At 50.9% G+C, this 22,140-nt stretch overlaps 1 protein-coding gene across 1 annotated transcript in view; it reads right to left on the bottom strand.

Moving 5' to 3' along the window:
* Positions 1 to 238: 238 nt before the first annotated feature.
* LOC146869815 (HLA class II histocompatibility antigen, DM alpha chain) overlaps positions 239 to 22,140 on the bottom strand; it is a 69,930-nt gene continuing 48,028 nt past the window's right edge. Inside the window, exons 4-5 of the mRNA XM_085617958.1 lie at positions 14,630 to 14,758; positions 239 to 4,276 (exon numbers count right to left, since the gene is read on the bottom strand). Of these exons, the coding sequence (XP_085474084.1) occupies positions 4,272 to 4,276; positions 14,630 to 14,758 (134 nt within the window). The 3' untranslated portion in view covers positions 239 to 4,271. The remainder of the gene's footprint in view (positions 4,277 to 14,629; positions 14,759 to 22,140) is intronic.

Raw genomic sequence — 22,140 nt, forward strand, 5'->3', positions numbered from 1 at the left:
AATATGATAGTAGCTCATGAGCAGAAGTAGCTCTCACCACAGTAAAGGTTGGAGACCCCAGGGCTACACCTTGTTGCCTAGCTCTGGGAAGCCCCTAACAGAGGCTAAAACCCAAACTTCCTGCCCCTCCCACCTCCTTTAGTAGGGCATCACTTTCAAGGCCCCCAGGATTGGGTGGGTTGGAGTCACACTCAAGATAACACACTGTATTCAGTTTCTAACAAATCAGAAGCTTGAGTCCATTGTAACAAACATTCTTTATTGTCCTAAGGTTAAGGCCACACAGGTGAATGGATCCCAGCAGGATTGGAACATAGTACTTGTAATATTTTTTCGTAGTTTATGTTTTATTTCTCTCTTAGTTTTTTTGCTCCTAGCTTCTAACATATGATTGGCACTTTATGTTTACATGAAGGCATTTGATTAATAATCATTATTTGTTTCACTTTGAAAATGTCATAAAGAATTTAGATATAACAAGCAGAATTTATTGGTATCAAACTGTATCTGAAAGCTTTGCAAGGGAGCCTTCTCCACCAATCACAGGTGTAGGAAGCAGCCATTGCTGCAAGTTTATTGGCTTGAGCCAAAGTCCCTGAGGAAGCAGGAGGGGGATTTGCTATGCAGGCTTAGTGCGGCCGGGCATGGGAAAATGATGGATTTTGTAAAATTTATAATACTCTGCAAAGTCTGGAGGTAACATCCAGAGGCAGTAACCATATGGCTCAGCACTAACGTGGGATTTGGAGTTACTGAGGGAGGAATGAGGAATAACTGGAGGTGCAACCAGTACCATAATTTGCAACGTTCAACTCGCTGACCATTCAACATTTTGCATTGTGTCTTCTTTGCGAACCGACATGACTTGTGCACATCCACCATTCGCACGGAATTAAATAAAGCGCGGCTCATTACTGTGAGAAAAGGGTTTTGTTTTGTGATTGCATGCGAATGACTGTGAATGCAGGGATGGCGGCCTGCGAGGGTCAGCAGACCTCTACCTCTTTATTCACTTTGATAGAATTCTTTATAGCAGCCCTGTCCTTTTCAAAAATCGAAGGTTACCATTTTTGGAATGGGCTTTTCGCTGCCTTTCAACGCCCAGTGGCAAATGCCTGCATGCACAAGTTGAAAGCTGGACCGGTTTGTGAACCCCAAGCTTTGCAACTGAAGAAAAGGTTTGACACATCAGAACCTCAGTAAACACCAGCATTTGGCTGGTAGTTTCTTTTCACAGCGGCCCGTCCTTAAGGGGGAGGGGCCACACCCCTGCACCTTTTGGACATCTAGTGTCCGTCAGGCTCCTGACAGACACTCTTTGTTTTCAGGTCAGGCAGCCAGGAGCTAGAAGTGAGCTTAATGTGCAGGCGCCTGGCTGTCAAAGCTGAACTGTGCTGGGCTGAGGATGTCACAGCTCATGTGGGTGTGCCCTCATGAGCTCAGCAAAGGTCCTAGAGGCCGTCTGCCTCAGTGACGAGGGGGTGCATCAGTGATAGCCTTGTACCTGTGTGCTTCAGTTTTAAGCCCGAAGTGCCCTGGGAGGAGTGTCTCTCACTGACACCTCCTATTGGAGTGGGTGGGGTCAGCAGTCTCTCTGACCCCATCCTAGTCTGTGACGAGGTAGGGAGGTCAGCAAATGAGGGGAGGCTGCAGTCCCAACCCTCCTGGCACCTCAGAGGCTTCCCTCCCCGAGAGCTGCAGCAGGTAGGTGTTGTGTTTGATTGACTGGTGCATGTGTGTATGTATGATTCTATGTATTATTAGTGAGTGTTGTGAAGGGGTATGTGTACGCGTGTCTCCATGTGAATGCATGGTGGTAAGTGAGTTTGCATGTGTGTGTGTGAGCCCCCCGCCCCCTCACAGTTTTCTTACCATCTGCCACTGGGTAGTTTTTTTAGCACTCCACATGGATTCAGAGTTGAGGGCAAAATGTTGCGGCAACATGATTTACACACATGGTTGCCCTGCTATGGAATGTAAAATGTGCCCTTGATGTCTGCGCGGAGAAGGGACTAAACCGAGGTCCGGACTGGGAACCAGGCCGGCCCCGGCAAAGTGCTCGGCCGGCCCCCTCGGGTGCTGCCGAGCTCTGTGCCAGGGCCGTTTTTTGACCGATTTTGTTACAGGGCCGATTTTGCAGCTATGCTGCAAGAACGGCCCTGTAACAAAAACGGCCCCCAGGGGCCCAAAACCGGCCCCCACCTGTGCGGCGCACCGGGGGATTGCCCGGTGCCCGCTACGGCCAGTCCGGCCCTGACTTAACCCTGGTTTGGAGTTTAGCGTAACAGAAAATACTAATTTGTGGAGGATACACTGAATCCGGAGGGAAAACAGCAGATGGACTTTCCACCATCGCATTGACACTGCCGTACGTTGAATACTGCCCTATGTTCAGAACTTCCTTCACAAATTCAAAGATTTTTCCGTATCCACCAAAGTCTAAACCCGGCCTCAGACTCTAGGATCTGAGCCTTAAACTCCATTCAGGAGATATCCCTCAGAAAATTACCCATGTTCTCACCCCCAGCCTATGCACTGCATAGGAGCGTAGCATATGTCCACGTCAAACACCCCAAATATTGCCTGGAGAATGTGCCCTAACCAATAGCCACCTTCCATCATGGCCTTCACTCATTCTCAGCACTTTACTATCATTCCAGCTGCTGATGACCAGATGCATGGTTGAGGGTGCAAAGTTAATGCAAACTCACAGACCCAATGTCCACTAGCTCCCTAAAGTGTACCAAGAGAAGGGTGTCCAGCGTAGGTGCAGAAGGGCCAAGTCCAGGCCAGATTTACAGGCTAACTAGTGGCAGAATATTGTTTTAAGAATACCATCTGACATAAATATGACATCCTAAATGGTGTCTACAAAAAGATCCCCTAGGGGGGTTACAAATAGAAAATCTGCACCCAGTGGACAGTATTTTAGAATTTAAGATGAATTTTTGTGTCAGACCATTTTTCTGCACACAATATTCGGATACACCCCACCCCATAATGACTATGTAAAATATTCAAATTACTTGTGTGTAAATTTATTTTTCTTGGATATTATAGAAATGGAGCAGGGTCAAGGCTGATTTGCATATAGCTGGGTTCAAACTGAGGTGGCATGGTGTGCAAAATAGCAATGGACTGGGGTGAGGCCCCGAATGACTAGCAGTGCCTGAGGTTAATTCAAGCATGGCATCCATCACTTTTTGTATACTTTAGTATGTCACCCTAAGTGGGACGGGTATGCCTAGATGTGGGTCCCATGCACACTGTATTATAGGACCCAAGCTGTACCCAGCTGATGAGCCCCTAACAAGGGTGAAACCGGTCCTGGGTCGCTTGTGTTCCTGTTCAGAGAGAACCTGCTTGGCTGCTTGGCCTTGACTGTTCCGATTGGAGCAGGGTCAAGACTGATTTGCATATGGCTGGGTCCAAACTGAACTGGCATGGTGTGCAAAATAACGATGGACTGGGATGCGGCCCAAGTAATTACCAGTTGCTCAGATTAATTGAAGCCTTTCATCCATCATTTTTTGTATGCTTTAGGGTGAAAAATAAGGACAGAGGGGTACGCTTTGCCATTGGAGGTCAGACTTGACATGTTGACACCTTAAGAGACAGCCGTCTCAACACATGCTCATTCTGAGTTTGATGTTGGTGTTTACACCCTTGGAGGCTTTGATACGTGTCAGCTGTGTGTGCCGCATGCTTCTTTACATGTCAGGGGGCGATGCTCCTTTTCCTGGAAGGTTTAACACATGTTATTTCTCTGTTATGTGTTCCCTTAACAGGATAGAGAGAGGTTCATGGTCCTGCAAGGTGTGACATCCCTGACTTGTGTGACATATTTCCAGTGCATGTTAGTTCTCTGTTGCATGTCCTCAAGGAAGGAGGGGGCACAATGCACATGATCCTGATGGGTTTAACCCATGTCGACTGTATGACACATGCTTCCTTGGCAGGAAAGGGGTGTCGGTAATGGTGATGAGGCTGGAAAGTCCAACACATTTTGGGTCTGTGGTGGGTGGTGGGCTGGAGGGTGGTTGTGTTTCTGGCGCTGCTCGTCTGAAGGGTCTCTTGACTCCCTGTTGCAAGGACAGACTGACAGACATCACTTCTGCCTTGATGCGGGTGTGCCCTTGGACCGACCTTGACACTCAGGCCGGGAGCAGAGTCAGATCAGAATCCAGGATGAAAGGAGTGGATGTTGAGGGGAGCAGCATGGGAGGTAGCCACGGTGTTTGTTCCTCTTCTGGCCATCTGTCTGTCCAGGCTCATTCTGAAGGAAAGACACACAATAGAGAAAAGAGGTTAGAGCTGCGACTATGGTGGTGCCGAAGAACATTTCAAAGCACCTCGTCACCTTGCCACAGCAAGCCAATTATACTAAAAAATTTAAACATTGGGCTCAGACAAAAAGGGGGCTGGAGAGGAGCCCAACTCTCTGTCTGAAAAGCAGTGCCTAATTTGAACCGGTGATTTCGGGTGCTCAGCACCGGCACTTAATTGCCAGCACCAGCACTTATGGCAACTGCCACATGGTGGCGCTGTTTGTGTAATTTAAAGATGAGCAGTTGTTTATTAATTCAATATACATTAAAAACAACTAATTGCTGCCACCCAATACATTCTTATACCTTTGATGGCCTTCAACAGTCTGAATTGTCACAGTAGCAGTGTGATGGGTAGTTGTTGTTTAGGTACTATCGTTGGCAGTGGCAATGTGTGGTGCAAGCTGCGGTGGCCTCCTGACAAGGGCCCTGGTACTTTGTTTTTTGTTTTTACAAATTAAGCACTGCTAAAATGCCCATAAACCAAGGGGTAAGGGACGATTAATTCACCCATACTTTGCCTCACACAGGTTACCTGAAACCACCACCAGGCTAGCGCCTGGAGGTCTCTGCTCTTGGAACACCGGCTCACTTGGCGACCTGCTGCAAACCAAAGTCCTTCAAGAGCGCACACACACCTTGACCCCTCCTACAGCTCATTTGACAAAGCAGTCCTTCAAGAAGGAACTGCTACTGTCATGGCCTTTCTCAAACAAACTAAGATGCTATCACCTGAAAACTACAGACCCATTAATGGCCTCCAGCCACATCCAGGATTCTGGATAAAACTGCTGTTTCCTTTTCCAGGTGCACCATAAAATGCACTGCCTTCTCAGCAAACTACATTATGGTGTTGTCCAGAGGCTATGGGCCAGAAACAGCTCTACTCAAAATGTACAGCGATGCCTTCAACACAGGAGATGAAGGTAAGAAGGCTCCATGGTGCTCCTATACACTGAGTTGTGTTACACAAAAGCTCAGGTTTCCTCACCTGTGTGAGTTAGCAGGTGTCTCAAACAGCTTCATCTCTTTCCTCTCCTTCCTCTACAGCTGATGTCAATTAGGGGTATTTGTTGTTCAACCCCATTGGATTTTGGGAGGAGTCCCACAAACAACCCTCGTCAAGAGTCTCTCGAGCCTCTACTTGTGCCGGGCACTCATCAACAACCTCCTCATTCACTCAATACTTTGAAGTTTCTCAGCTGGGCTTACACATCACCAAAAGGCAAAAACCATATTCACTGATAGCCCCAGCATATGGAAATTCACCAACGGCCCATCTTCCTGAAACTAACCAATGGACCCAGCTCCCTGAAACTCACCAATGGACCCAGCTTCCTGAAACTCACCAATGGACCCAGCTCCCTGAAACTCACCAATGGCATGAGCTTCCTAAAACTCAAAATGGCCCCAGCCTAATGAAAGTCGCAAACAGCCACAGCTTCCTGAAACCCACCAATGGACCCAGCTTCCTAAAACTCACCAATGGACCCAGCTTCCTGAAACTCACTAATGGCCCGCTTCTTAAAATCCACCTATGGCCACAGCTTCCTGAAATTCACCAATGGCCTCAGCTTCCTGTAACTTACCAAAGGCCCCAGCTTCCTGAAAGTCACAAATGGCCTCAGCTTCCTGAAACTCACCAATTGCCCCAGCTTCCTGAAACTCACCAATGGACCCAGCTTCCTGAAACTTACCAACGGTGCCAGCTTCATGAAACTCACAAAAGGCCCCAGCTTCCGAAAACTCACGAATGGCCCACTTCTTGAAACTCACCAATGGACCCAGCTTCCTGAAACTCACCAATGGACCCAGCTCCCTGAAACTCACCAATGGACCCAGCTTCCTGAAACTCAGAAATGGACCCTGCTCCCTGAAACTCCCCAACAGCAGCTTCCTGCAAGTAATCAACGGCCTCAGGTTTCTGAAACTCACCAATGGCATGAGCTTCCTGAAACTCATAATGGCCACAGCTTCCTGAAAGTCACAAATGGCCTCATCTTCCTGAAACTCACAAATGGCTACAGCTACCTGAAACTCACCAATGGACCCAGCTTCCTGAAACTCACCAATGGACCCAGCTTACTAAAACTCACCAATGGCCCCAGATCACTAAAACTGACCAAAGAACTCAGCTTACTAAAACTCACCAATGGACCCAGCTTCCTGAAACTTACCTACGGCATGATCTTCCTGAAACTCACAATGGCCACAGCTTCCTGAAACTCACCCATGGCTGCAGCTTCCTGAAACTCACCAATGGCCCCATCTTCCTGAAACTCACCAATGGCCGCAGCTTCCTGAAACTCACCCATGGCCCCAGGTTCCTGAAACTCACCCATGGTCCCAGGTTCCTGAAACTCACCAATGGACCAAGCTTCCTGAAACTCACCCATGGCCCCAGGATCCTGAAACTCACCAATGGACCCAGATTACTAAAACTCACCAATGGCCCCAGCTTACTATAACTTGTGAGAAGTTGGCCTGGTATATGCTGTCCACTAGTTATAGTGGGCACCTTGCACCAGTCCAAACAACCCCTTAATGATAATGGGTTACAGACAACCTTTATTGAAAGCTATCCTAGTGGTAGCTATGGAGAGCAGCCTTCAAGCTAAGTCTTGAAGGAATGTAAAGCAGCTTGTTTTACCAGTCTATAATCTCTTGAGTGGCTAAATGAAAGGAGACCACACCAGGTATATTTATAAAATATATGTATTTATTACTAAACACACCCCTTCTGTCTCTTTATGAGGCTAGAGGTAAAAGCACATAAGTTACACTTCAAATATTACAGTAAAGTAGCACAAATACACGTCAGGCCCTAGGGGCGGACCAGACCATATAAGAAAGTGGTATAAGAACCACGACTTAACTATGGGGAAAGTCGCGGGTAGATTTTTAAAGTTTAAGGACACTTAGAAATGGACTAGGACCAAACCCTCTTGGACTTAGACAGTTTTAGAGTCAACTCCTACGGGAGCCCTGGAGTACTCGAGTAACCTCACCCAAGGAAGCCGGGTGCATAGGTGTCAAATGGCGTTTGGTCGCGTCGTCGTTTTCAATGGCGATCCAAGCCTGGATTGGAGATGTGAAGAACCTGAAAGCAGAGGGGACAGTGTCTGGGTCACTTGCCAGTAAGCAGGGGCACGATAGACGAATGTCCACCGATGTCGGGTGTTTCAGGTGAAAGAGGTGACGCTTGACTCTTCAGCCACGATGACCAGGAGGCGTCGAGGACAACTAGGAGCTGGATTCGAGCTGTCCCACGAAGGATGTCGAGTGCTGCAGTGTCAGTGCCCGGAATGGACACAACAAGCCTTAGCAACAGCAACCCATGCAGAAAGGAGTAAGATGCTTCGGTGCGGACCAGCAAGGTCCTGGGGACTCCCCAAGCGATGGAGAGTCAGGGCACATCTGGAGCAACCAGGGAAGCCCAATAAAAGTAAAATTTACCTTCTCAGGGACCCACAAGTCGACGGACAAGGGATCGCGAAGGGACCTCAAGATGAATCACAAAATGGCGGCCCACGGGTCACTCGAAGTGGGCAAGCCAGCAATCTTCGGTGGATTCACTGCTCTGAGTCCCAGCTACAAGTAACCAAATGCACAGCCTCAAGGGATGTCGAGAAGCTATTGCACTAGCAAATGTGCACAGTGTCCAGGGGTTCCGGTTCCACGGTACCCACGAGGGCTACGGGTCTCAGCTTTGCTGGGGACGCGGTTCGGCCTCCGGAAAGTCTGGAAATCCACCTCTGGTGTTGCAAAGTCTTCGGCGTCTGGTGGGAGCTTCGGAGATGCAAACAGGACAGATGCGCCTTTGGTGCCTGCCAAGCAGGGGAGTAACTCCTTTACCCCAAGGGAGATTCTTCAGTCATCTGGCATTGAACACATCATTGAAGTTCCAGGATTCAGTTTCAGAGTTTCGTCCAGGGATATCTAAAGTACTGTAGACCGGGGTTCCTTTCTTATACCCACCCATGGAAGGGGTTGGACTAACTCAGGGGACCCAACTATGGGAGGGTTTGGAAAGAGGGGTGGGTACACCCATTTCCTTTGTCCAGTTTTGCGCCAGAGCAGGGGCTGGTAGCCCCTGAACGGGTTTGAACTGGACTATGCACAGGGACACCAAATGTGCCCCCAGTGCAGGACTTCAAATCACTCTCAGAGTGCATCCACCCATCCCAAACACACTAAAGCCTGTCTGTGAGGTGGTGACACCTCCCTGTGACAGGAAACCTATTGTCCAGGCCTCCCCTGCTGGAGTTTCGGTCAGCAGCAGGAGGCCAGACTCATGTCTGTGGCTGCAGCATCCATTTTGTGATGCCATGGCCCTGTTAAGCTGGTACCGGGTATGTCTCTCCCTCTATAAGGGTGGGATCATACTCCCACACCAGTTACTGGTGTGCGGGTATGATTCCAAGGTGTTTGATACCAAACACGACATGTTTCCGTGCAGCCAGTCCAATGTTAGCATTTACCGTTTGGTTATAATGCACTTAAGAGTATATGGTCAGGCTGCATCACAGACAACCCCGGAGAAGAGATTCCAAAGGCTGCAGAGGGGCTCTGCTCATGCATGGGCACCCTCTCACACAAAATCAAGCACCTTGCCTTCAGGATTGATAAGGCCTGCCATAGGGGTGACTGATAGGTTTATAAGTGCAGTGATAGGTGAGATATAGTGAACCTATATCTCAGTAAGGGGTGCATGCACCACCTTACCCAGGCTGCTGTAGCAGACCTGTGGTGTCATTTTGGAGGACTTCCCAGGGGTGGCATAATACATGCTGCAGCCCCTGGTAAGCCCCCGGGGTACCTATGCCCTGGGTACATAGTATACCATACACTAGGGACTTATAAAGGCACATCAGAATCCAATCTGTTGTGTACCTAAGGTACTAGGAATCAATTTAGAGAGGAAGCAGCTAGGCTGGGGTCCTGAATAGCAAGGCCCCAGCCAAACTAAAGTCGAAAAACAGTGAAACATCAGCAAAAAGTGGGGGTAACCATAAGAAGCAGATCCTACTCTCCTACAAAACTCACCAATGGACACAGCTTACATAGCTCACCAATGGACCCACCTTCCTGAAACTCACCAATTGCATGAGCTTCATAAAACTCACAATGGCCACAGATTCCTGAAACTCACCCATTGCTGCAACTTCCTGAAACCTACCAATGGACCCAGCTTCCTGAAACTCACCCATGGCCCCAGCTTACTAAAACTCACCAATGGGCCTAGCTTCCAGAAACTCACCCATGGCCCCAGTTCCTGAAACTCACAAATGGCCCACTTCTTGAAACTCACCCATGGCCTCAGCTTACTAAAACTCACCAATGGGCCCAGCTTCCTGAAAGTAACCCATGGTCCCAGCTTGCTAAAACTCACCAAAGGACCCAGCTTCCAGAAACTCACCCATGGCCCCCAGCTTCCTGAAACTCACAAAGGGCCCACTTCCTGAAACTCACCAATGGCCACAGCTTCCTAAAACTCACCCATGGCCCCAGGCTCCTAAAACACACCAATGGACCCAGCTTTCTAAAACTCACCAATGGCCCCAGCTTACTAAAACTCACCAATGGACCCAGCTTACTAAAACTCACCCATGGCCCCAGCTTACTAAAACTCACCAATGGACCCAGCTTCCAGAAACTCACCCATGACCCCAGCTTACTAAAACTCACAAATGGCCCACTTCTTGAAACTCACCCATGGACACAGCTTACTAAAACTCGCCAATGGACCCAGCTTCCTGAAACTCACCAATGGCCACAGCTTCCTGAAAATCACCCATGGTCCCAGGGTCCTGAAACTCACCCATGGACCCAGCTTCCTGAAACTCACCAATGGCATGAGCTTCATGAAACTCACAATGCCCACACGTTCCTGAAACTCACCCATGGTTGCAGCTTCCTGAAACTCACCAATGGCCCCATCTTCCTGAAACTCACAATGGCTACAGCTTCCTGAAACTCACCCATGGCTACAGCTTACTGAAACTCACCAATGGATCTAGTTTCCTGAAACTCACCCATAGTCCCAGCTTTCTAAAACTCACCAATGGACCCAGCTTCCAGAAACTCATAATGGCCACAGCTTCCTGAAACTCACCCATGGCTGCAGCTTCCTGAAACTCACCAATGGATCCAGCTTCCTGAAACTCACCCATGGCCCCAGCTTCCTGAAACTCACCCATGGCCCCAGCTTACTAAAACTCACTAAAGGACCCAGCTTCCAGAAACTCACCCATGGCCCCAGCTTCCTGAAACTCACAAATAGACCCAGCTTCCTGAAACTCACCCATGGCCACAGCTTACTAAAACTCACCAATGGGCCCAGCTTCCTGAAACTCACCCATGCCCCCAGCTTACTAAAACTCACCAAAGGACCCAGCTTCCCAAAACTCACCCATCGCCCCAGCTTTCTGAAACTCACAAATGGACCCAGCTTCCTGAAACTCACCCTTGGCCCCAGCTTACTAAAACTCACCAAAGGACCAAGCTTCCAGAAACTCACCCATGGCCCCAGTTTCCTGAAACTCACAAATGCCCACCTCCTGAAACTCACCAATGTCCACAGCTTCCTGAAACTCACCCATGGCCCCAGGTTCCTGAAACTCACCTATGGCCCCAGGTTCCTGAAACTCACCAATGGACCCAGCTTCCTAAAACTCACCAATGGGTTCCATGAAACTTACTGAAAGCATGAAGGAGGTACAGTACCTTAAATCAAACACAGCAGCATGATTTCAAAAGGGACCCTGGAATACGGAAAGGACCTGTAGTTAGCTTATCTCACCACTTGCTCCTTTTATCCTCCATGTGACCCCGCCAAAGAGCTGCCCTTAAGAGACACCAATGACTGTCTACTCCCAACTCATCTGCACCTCTTGAAACCTGGAGTCTCCTCTGCTGGGGCTGATGTCTCTCCTTTGTCTTCAGGCCAGCTCCTGGTCCAGCCTCAAGCTCCTGTGATTCACTCACAATGCATCCGTGGAAGGCGTCTAAAACACTTCAGTGTGTGCATGAGAGCCCCGCGCGCTCTTTGCAGTCAAGCGCGTGAACGACGCAAGAGCCCTGGAGCAGGCAGCGGCTTGACAGACGCGTCACGGTCCAAGAAAGCGCCGTGACGCACCCCTGGTGACGCCCGCCTGAAGCCAACCACCTCACCTTACAAAACAACAACAGCTTGTCTTGAGTGTCTGGGCAGACATCCCGCAGAGACTAGAGGGAGTTGAGTGTGTGTGTGCAGCCGGTAGTATATACATTCTCCATTCATTCAGGAGATTAATAATTAATGGAGTGAAACTGGCTTTGCACAACTGAGTGCGTGAGACCGTGTGCATCTGCCCATGTATGTGTGGGAGGCAGACAGTTGCTGATTGCATCTTGATATGGGTGATATTTGTAAGATTTTTAAGTCCGCCCGCGAGAGAGAGCGAGAATGTGTGTGTCTATGTACTAACAGCGTGTGTTCGTAACTGTGCCTTTGTAACTAGTGGCTGTGTGTGTCTAAGACTGTGTGTGCTAGCCAAGCTGCCAAAAACACCCATTGGCTCCTAGATGGAAATGTGGGTGACGCATTACTTTGGGGTGTTTAATAACTTCGAACCTAATATCGGATGATATATTTAATTTAGGGATTGAGTTTCCCCCTTCCCCACCTTCCTTGTTTTTTTAAACACATTCCCTTCATCTTAACTTTATTCTACTCTTAACTTTTCTCTTTTCCTTAACTCTTAGTGTACACATCCCAATTTTATTTAATGCAGTTTTTATTTACTAGCTCAAAATTTCTTTAAATGATCCTAAATGTCACCAGCATTTCTAGGCAATAATCCAACATTTTGGGAAATACTAACTTCAGACAAGTGAAAATTACAAAATAATGACTGCTTAAATGAAAACAAAATGATATGATGTAAGGTGTCGTAAAGATGGCTTCTGGTCACGATGCAGGCGGATCTGGTCTGTGGTGCCTCTGATGGTCTTTTTTGTGCATATTTATATAGCGCGAACTCGACCCGAAGGTATTGGAGCGCTGTACATGAGCACCGTATTTACATTACACATTCAGGCACGGGGAGATTCAGTGATTTGCTCAGAATCACAGGATGTGGACGCGACCCCGAGGCGCGAACCCTGGTTTCCAGCACCAAAGTCGGCAGTCTAGCCAGCGGACCACATCCTTTAATGTGTACGTGTGACCTCTCTCTCACACATCTATCCTTCTTGTACAGCTGCTGGACAGATAACTGGGAAACAGTAGTGAGACCAGGCTGCCACGGTTCTGTCTCGGGTAAAAATTACAGTTAGCCATAGGCGCTGGAAGTAGGGGTAAGGGGGTGCAGCACCCTCAAAATAACCATGCTGGGGTTTCAAAGGTGAACAAGCATTTTACGATAACTTTACTTTTTGTATTTATTTGATCACATTTGCTGTGAGCTCAAAAGCAGAGGTCAATGTCAGGCTCTGTCTTCTGACAAATTGCTGCTTATTCTTTTAACATGGGGGATTGGTGTTAACTTTTCTTTCTCCGACTGCAACATGGGAGGATTTTGTGAGATGAACTGTATGATATTTAGCTGGTGTGGGATGTTGTTATCTTCTAACACATAACAAAATGTATATATCAATAAATGAGCAGTGCAAACATTTAGAAATTAATACATTTGAGCACTTTTTATCTAATTCTGATGTGTGAGGGAAACAAAGATTTGAATACAATGAAAACAATCACTGATGATGTGCAAATAACAAATATTTGCTGAAACCTGATTTCCACAAATTATCATTTGCGCACTATATAGTTTTATCATTAAAACTGTATGTCTGTGTAAATGTAGTAGTCATGTCAATAGAGAGTGTGCTGTCCGTAGATGACAGTGGTGACCACACCATGCTTTAGTAGTAAATTTGTGACTGCGGGCTCCAAAGTGCACCTCCAGCTACATCCTACACCCTGCCCACTATCCTCTGAATGGGTGTGGCTCGTTTACTGCCTTACCGCGCTCCTACTGAATGGGCGTGGCTCATTTGCTGCCTTACCGCTCTCTTGCTGAATGGGCGTGGCTCGTTTGCTACCTTACCGTGCTCCTGCTGAATGGGCGTGGCTCATTTACTCCCTTACCGCTCTCCTGCTGAATGGGCATGGCTTGTTTGCTGCCTTAACACGCTCCTGCTGAATGGGCATGGCTCGTTTGCTGCCTTACCGCTCTCCTGCTGAATGGGCGTAGCTCGTTTGCTGCCTTACCGCTCTCCTGCTGAATGGGCGTGGCTCGTTTGCTGTCTTACCGCTCTCCTGCTGAATGGGCGTAGCTCGTTTGCTGCCTTACTGCTCTCCTGCTGAATGGGCGTGGCTCGTTTGCTGTCTTACCGCTCTCCTGCTGAATGGGCGTAGCTCGTTTGCTGCCTTACTGCTCTCCTGCTGAATGGGCGTGGCTCGTTTGCTGCCTTACCGCTCTCCTACTGAATGGGCATGGCTCGTTTGCTGCCTTACGGCTCTCCTGTTAAATGTGCGTGGCTCGTTTGTTACCCTTGTTCTCTGAGTGACACTTAATTATCCAGAATCCCTGTGAATCCAGTGGTGTAACATTGATGCCAGCACCACCGCCCGAGGACTGTCCGGGCACCACTGCGGTTAACCTGGTACTAATGGTTTACAAAGGGTTCACTAGCGACACGGGTTGTCAGAGCTGCACTTGTAGGCGCACAGTGCAAAAAAAAGGCACATGCTAACACTGACTCTCAGCTACACCAACAGACCATTTCACAGCCATGACCAGTTGGGCGATGCAACTGGACTCCACTGGATTTAGATCTCAGTGGCTTGTAGTTGGCCAAAAACTGGCACCTAGCAACGGGTCCAGCTGAATCAATTTGTAACAGTTCAACAGGAATGTGCCCAGGAAGGAACCTTCATAGGCTATGCGGGATGGCTATACAGAGCTTCGGCAGGGCCTACCAGAGCGTTCATCCTTAACCTTCACCTTGACCAACACAAGAGAGTTGACTGTGCCCATCAAAGCAATCCCTCCACTTGTGGCTTCTGTATCTCTGTGTTCATCTATCTGGGTGGATTTTTGGGTGGTAAGCGCTACCTGCCTGAGCTCTTGGCTCTTTGCTGAATGGGTGAGTCCTTTCCAGACTTTCAAGTTCGCTGAATAAAGATACTCACCAGATTCATCCCTCGGGGTCCCACAATATGCAGAGGCCCCTGAGCATGGCATGTGGTCAGCTCCCATCAGGCTGGGCAAACAATTACCACCCCTCACTCACCACAGACCATGCACCCTCACCTGTCTGTAGGGGCTTCCTGCCCTTCACCAGAAGGATGATGCCTACAGCGATGCCCACTACTCCAAGGCTGAGCGCCAGGCCGCAGAGCGTGTTCTCCAGCATGTTCGAGGGCACCGGGTTCTTGGGCACTAGATGGAGTGAAGAGAAGGCAGAGGGTGAACAGCAGTGCTGGGCAGCAGAGCCCCAGGGAAAGGGGCAGCTGTGGGCAGCATGCGATACTGCCCAGCAAAGGGAGGGTACGCACTTAACAGACCACGCCTAACTACTACGTGCATAACATGCTACTAACAGCGCACATTCTTCACACTACTCATCCAGTGCATGACTGCACCATTACTCACTCTGTGCCACACACATCTTGAATGGGACCATGGCACTGACCGATCAATGCCCCACTCATCCAGGATCTGATCATGGCATTCACCAATGTATGCCCCTCTCATCCAGGATCTGACTGACCATGGCACTCACCGATGTATGCCCCATTCATCCAGGATCTGACCACGGCACTCACAAATGTATGGCCCACTCATCCAGGATCTGACTGACCATGGCACTCACCAATGTATGCCCCGCTCATCCAGGATCTGACTGACCATGGCACTAACTGATGTATGCCCCATTCATCCAGGATCTGACCAAGGCACTCACAAATGTATACCCCACTCATCCAGGATCTGACCATGGCACTCACCAATGTATGCCCCACTCATCCAGCTTCTGACTGACAATGGCACTCACCGATGTATGCCACATTCATCCAAGATCTGACCATAGCACTCACCAATGAATGCCCCACTCATCCAGGATCTGTCCATGGTACTCACCAATGTATGCATCAATCATCCATGATCTGACCATGGCACTCACCAATGTATGCCCCACTCGTCCAGGATCTGACCCTGGCACTCACCAATGCATGCCCGACTCATCCAGGATCTGACCATGGTACTCACCAATGTATGCCCCATTCATCCAGGATCTGACCATGGCACTCACCAATGTATGCCCCACTCATCCAGGATCTGACCATGGAGCTCACCGATGTATGCCTCACTAATCCAGGAACTGACCGTAGCACTCACTGATCTATTGGCCACTCATCCAGGATCTGACAATGGCACTCACCAATGTATGCCCCACTCATCCAGGATCTCACCACGGCACTCACCGATGTATGCCCCACTCATCCAGGATCTGACTATGGTACTCACCAATGCATGCCCCACTCATCCAGGATCTGACCATGGAGCTCACCGATGTATGCCCCACTCACCCAGGATCTGACCATGGCGCTCACCAATGTACACCTCAGTCATCCAGGATCTGACCATGGCAGTGACCGATCTATAGCCTACTCATCCAGAATCTGATCATGGCACTCACGGATCTATAGCCCACTCATCCAGGATATGAATATGGAATTCACCAATGTATGCCCCACACATCCAGGATCTAACCATGGCACTCACCGATGTATGCCTACTCATCCAGGATCTGACCAAGGCACTCACCAATGTACGCCTCACTCATCCAGGATCTGACCATGGCAGTGACCAATCTATGGCCCACTCATCCAGAATCTGACCATGGCACTCACGCATCTATAGCCCACTCATCCAGGATATGAACATGGCATTCACCAATGTATGCCCCACACATCCAGGATCTAACCATGGCACTCACCGATGTATGCCCAGTCATCCAGGATCTGACCATGGCACTCACAAATGTACGCCTCACTCATCCAGGATCTGACCATGGCAGTGACCGATCTATAGCCCACTCATCCTGGATAAGACCATGGCACTCACCGATGTATGCCCACTCATCCAGGATCTGACCAAGGCACTCACCAATGTACGCTTCACTCATCCAGGATCTGACCATGGCAGTGACCGATCTATGGCCCACTCATCCAGAATCTGACCGTGGCACTCACCGATCTATAGCCCACTCATCCAGGATACGAACATGGCATTCACCAATGTATGCCCCACACATATGCCCCACACATCCAGGATCTAACCATGGCACTCACCGATGTATGCCCACTCATCCAGGATCTGACCAAGGCACTCACCAATGTACTCCTCACTCATCCAGGATCTGACCATGGCAGTGACCGATCTATGGCCCACTCATCCAGAATCTGACCATGGCACTCACCAATCTCTAGCCCACTTATCCAGGATATGAACATGGCATTCACCAATGTATGCCCCACACATCCAGGATCTAACCATGGCACTCACCGATGTAGGCCCACTCATCCAGGATCTGACCATGGCACTCACAAATGTACACCTCACTCGTCCAGGATCTGACCATGGCAGTGACCGATCTATAGCCCACTCATCCTTGATAAGACCATGGCACTCACCGATGTATGTCCACTCATCCAGGATATGACCATTGCACTCACCGATCTATAGCCCACTCATCCTGTATATGACCATGGCACTCACCAATGTATGCCCACTCATCCAGGATCTGACCATGGAACTCACCGATGTATGCCCCACTCATCCAGAATCTGACCATGGCACTCACTGATCTATAGCCCACTCATCCTGTATATGACGATGGCACTCACCGATGTATGCCCACTCATCCTGGATATGACCAAGGCACTCACCGATGTATGCCCACTCATCCAGGATCTGACCATGGCAATCAATCAATCAATCAATCATAACACTTGTATAGCGCGCTACTCACCCGGGAGGGTCTCAAGGCGCTTGGGGGAAGGGGGCCGCTACTGCTCGAACAGCCAGGTCTTGAGTTGTCTCCTGAAGGCGAGGTGGTCCTGGGTCAGCCGAAGGTGGATGGGGAGGGAGTTCCATGTCTTGGCCACCAGGTAGGAGAAGGATCTGCCTCCGGCGGTGGCTCTTCGGATGCGTGGTATGGCGGAGAGGGCGAGGCTAGCGGACCGTAGCTGGCGGGTGGGCGTGTGGAAGGTCAGGCGGTCGTTGAGGTACTTGGGGCCCAGGTTGTGGAGTGACTTGTGTGCGTGGGTGAGGAGCCTGAACGTGATCCTCTTGTTGACGGGGAGCCAGTGCAGGTTCCTCAGGTGGCCGGAGATGTGGCTGCGTCGAGGGATGTCCAGGATGAGTCGGGCGGAGGCGTTCTGGATGCGTTGTAGTCTTTTCTGTAGCTTGGCTGTGGTTCCGGCGTAGAGGGTGTTTCCGTAGTCCAGCCGGCTGGTGACGAGGGCCTGGGTGACCGTATTCCTGGTTTCGATCGGGATCCATCGGAAGATCTTGCGGAGCATACGGAGGGTGTGAAAGCATGAGGAGGAGACGGCGTTGACTTGTCTGGTCATCGAGAGGGAGGAGTCCAGGATGAAGCCCAGGTTGCGTGCGTGGTCTGTCGGCTTGGGGGCGGTGCCCAGGGCTGGGGGCCACCAGGAGTCGTCCCAGGCGGAGGGTGATGGTCCAAGGATGAGGACTTCCGTCTTGTCTGAGTTCAGTTTCAAGCGGCTGTTCTTCATCCACTCGACGACGTCTTTCATCCCTTCGTGGAGGCTAGTTCTGGCGGTGTCGGGGTCTCTGGTGAGGGAGAGGATCAGCTGTGTGTCGTCGGCGTAGGAGATGATGTTGAGGTTGTGTTGGCGTGCGATGGCTGCGAGAGGTCTCATGTAGACATTGAAGAGGGTGGGGAAGAGTGATGATCCTTGCGGGACGCCGCAGATGACTTCGGTGGCCTCGGAGCGAAACGGGGGGAGGCGGACTCTCTGTGTTCTTCCAGCGAGGAACGAGATGATCCACTTCAATGCCTTCTCTTGGATGCCGGTGTTGCCGAGGCGTTGGACTAGGGTGCGGTGGCAGACAGTGTCGAACACGGCGGAGAGGTCCAGGAGGATGAGTGCCGCTGTTTCCCCGTTGTCGAGAAGGGCTCGGATGTCGTCGGTGGCTGCGATGAGGGCGGTCTCGGTGCTGTGGTTGGCTCTGAAACCGGACTGCGAGGGGTCGAGGGATCCATTCGTCTCGAGGAAGGCGGCAAGCTGTCTGTTGGCGATCTTCTCGATGACTTTGGCAGGAAAAGGGAGGAGCGAGATGGGGCGGAAGTTTTTGAGGTCGGTGGGGTCTGCTGTTGGTTTCTTCAGTAGGGCGCTGAGCTCGGCATGCTTTCAGCTCTCCGGGAAGGTGGCGGTGTCGAAGGAGGTGTTGATGACATCTCGGAGTTGGGGTGCGATGGTGGAGTCGGCCTTGTTGAGGACGTGGTGGGGGCAGGGGTCAGTCGGAGATCCGGAGTGGATGGTGTTCATCGTGCGGGCAGTGTCTTCGGTGGTCACTGCGGTCCAGGTGCGGAGGGTTGCGGTGGGGTGGGTTGGTTCGACGGTTGGGTGTGAGGATGGTGCGCCGAAGCTGTTGTGGATGTCGGCAATCTTGCGGTGGAAGAACGAGGCGAGGGAGTCGCAGAGGTCTTGTGAAGGGGTGATGTCGTTGTTGCCGGTGCTGGGGTTGGAGAACTCCTTGACGATGCTGAAGAGTTCCTTGCTGTCGTGGGCATTGTTGTCCAGTCGATCCTTCAGTGATTTCTTCTTGGTGGTGCGGATGAGCTGGTGGTGTTTGCGGGTCGCGTGTTTGAGGGCGGTCATGTTGTCAGTGGTCCGGTCGAGGAGCCAGGCTTTCTCGAGGGTGCGGCAGGTCTTCTTGGAGTCTTTGAGTTCGTCGGTGAACCAGGGGGCCTTCTTGCTTCTGGGTTTGCTGGGAGGGTTCGTCAGTGGTGCGAGGTCGTCGGCGCAGGTGGTCAGCCACTGCGTGAAGTTGCGGGCTGCTTCGTTGGGGTCCGGTGTGCTGGCAGGTGGGTTCTGGCTGAGGGAGGTGGTGAGCTGGTCGGCGGTGATCTTGCTCCAGCTTCTGTGAGGAGCCTGTTGCGGGTGGTGGTGGGTAGTGGTTTTTCTGAAGCTGAAGTGGACGCAGCTGTGGTCGGTCCAGTGAAGTCCGGCGGAGTGGCTGAAGGCGATGTGCTTGCTGGATGAGAAGACGGGGTCAAGCGTGTGGCCGGCGTAGTGGGTGGGGGTGTTGACCAGTTGCTTGAGTCCGAGGTTGGCGAGGTTGTCCAGCAGGGTGACGGTGTTGCGGTCCTTGTTGTTCTCCAGGTGGAAGTTGAGGTCCCCTAGGAGGATGTAGTCGGCGGAGGGGAGGGCGTGTGGGCTGATGAAGTCCGTGATGTCTTCGCTGAATTGTGTGCGTGGTCCCGGTGGTCTGTAGATGAGGGTGCCTCTGAGGGTCGTCTTTGGGTCGGTGTGAATCTGGAAGTAGAGGTGTTCAGCGGCGGCGTAGGTGTCGTCGGCATCGGTCGTGATGCGGATGGTGTTCTTGTGGACGATGGCGATGCCTCCCCCAGTCTGGTTGACGCGGTCCCTCCTGATGATCTTGTATCCATCCGGGATGGCGATGGCTATGTCGGGGGCTGAGGAGGCGTTCATCCATGTTTCAGTGAGGAACGCGACGTCTGGTGATGTTGTGTCGAGCAGTATCCAGAGTTCGACGGCGTGTCGGGTGAGGTCGCTGCTGGGGTTTGGTTTGGCGGGCGCGGTGCATGTTCGGAGGCAGGTGAACTTGCAGGTTGTGCAGGTGAAGGGTCCGTGGAAGTGTTTCGGGGCGGCCCGGCAGCAGGCGGGGTTCCGGCCGGCATTGAGTGCGTTGAGGCGGCGTCGTAGGTCTGTCGGGTCGTCTTGCGTCGGTGGGGGCCAGGGGTCCTGGCGCTGGGCGCGGTCCAGGCGCGGACGGGTGCAGACGGGCTTACCTTCGGCGCACAATCGCGTGCCCGCTGCGCGTGACCGCTGCACGTCCACGCGGTCGCCATTTATGGCGAAGTGGGAGGGAGGGAGGAGCAGCTGGGAGGCAGGAGAGGGGAGGGCACAGAAGGAAAAGGGGGCGTGGCCACTAGCACGGTGGCGGGAAGCGGGGAGGGCAGGCACAGGGGGCAATAACAATACAAACACAGCCCTGGGAGACAAAAATGCCAATGCAAATAAGTGAGATGGAGAAAAAAGATTAAACAGCACTAATGGGGAACCAAGGAAGAGTAAACAGCACTCACCAATGAATGTCCCACTCATCCAGGATCTGACCATGGCACTCGCCAATGTACGCTTCACTCATCCCGGATCTGACCATGGCAGTGATGGATCTATGGGCCACTCATCCAGAATTTGACCATGGCACCCACCGATCAATAGCCCACTCATTCAGGTTCTGACCATGGCACTCACCAATGTATGCCCACTCATCCAGGATCTGACCATGGCACTCACCAATGTACACCTCACTCATCCAGGATCTGACCATGGCAGTGACCGATCTATAGCCCACTCATCCTGGATATGATCATGGCACTTACCGATGTATGCCCCACTCATCCAGGATCTGACCATGGCACTCACAATGTACGCCTCACTCATCCAGGATCTAACCATGGTACTCACCAATGTACGCTTCACTCATCCAAGATCTAACCATGGCAGTGACCGATCTATTGCCCACTCATCCAGGATCTCACCATGGCACTCACCAATGTATGCCCCACTCATCCAGGATCTCACCATGGCAGTGACCGATCTATAGCCCACTCATCCAGGATCTGACCATGACACTCAACAATGTATGCCCCACTCATCCAAGATCTGACCATGGCACTCACCAATGTATGCCCCACTCATCCAGGATCTGACCATGACACTCACCAATGTATGATCACTCATTGAGGAGCTGAAAATGGCACTCCCCGATGTATGCCCCACTCATCCAGGATCTCACCATGGCACTCACTGATCTATTGGCCACTCATCCAGGATTTGACCATGGCACTCACAGATGTATTCCCCACTCATCCAGGATCTAACCATGGCACTCACCAATGTATGCCCACTCATTCAGGATCTGGTCGAGGCCCTCACCAATGAATGTCCCACTCATCCAGGATCTGACCATGGCACTCACCAATGTATGCCCACTCATTCAGGATCTGGTCGAGGCCCTCACCAATGAATGTCCCACTCATCCAGAATCTGACCATGGCACTCAAAGATGTTTGCCCCACTCATCCAGAATCTGACCATGGCACTCAAAGATGTTTGCCCCACTCATCCAGGATCTGACAATGGCACTCACCAATGTATGCCCCACTCATCCAGAATCTGACCATGACACTCATGCCCCACTCATCCAGGATCCAACAATGGCACTGACCGATCTATGACCCACTCATCCAGGATCTGAACATAGAACTCACCAATGTATGCTTACTCATCCAGGATCTGACCATGGCACTCACAGATGTATGCTCCACTCATCCAGGATCTGACCATGGCACTGACCAATGTATGCCCCACTCATCCTGAATCTAACCATGGCACTCACAGATGTATGCCCCACTCATCCAGGAACGGACCATGGCACTCACCAATGTATGCCCCACTCATCCAGGATATGACCATGGCACTCACCGATCTAAAGCCCACTCATCCAGGATCTGACCATGGCACTCACCGATGTAT

This window comes from Triturus cristatus, chromosome 1_1, assembly GCF_964204655.1.
Source record: "Triturus cristatus chromosome 1_1, aTriCri1.1, whole genome shotgun sequence".
Classification (NCBI taxonomy): domain Eukaryota; kingdom Metazoa; phylum Chordata; class Amphibia; order Caudata; family Salamandridae; genus Triturus; species Triturus cristatus.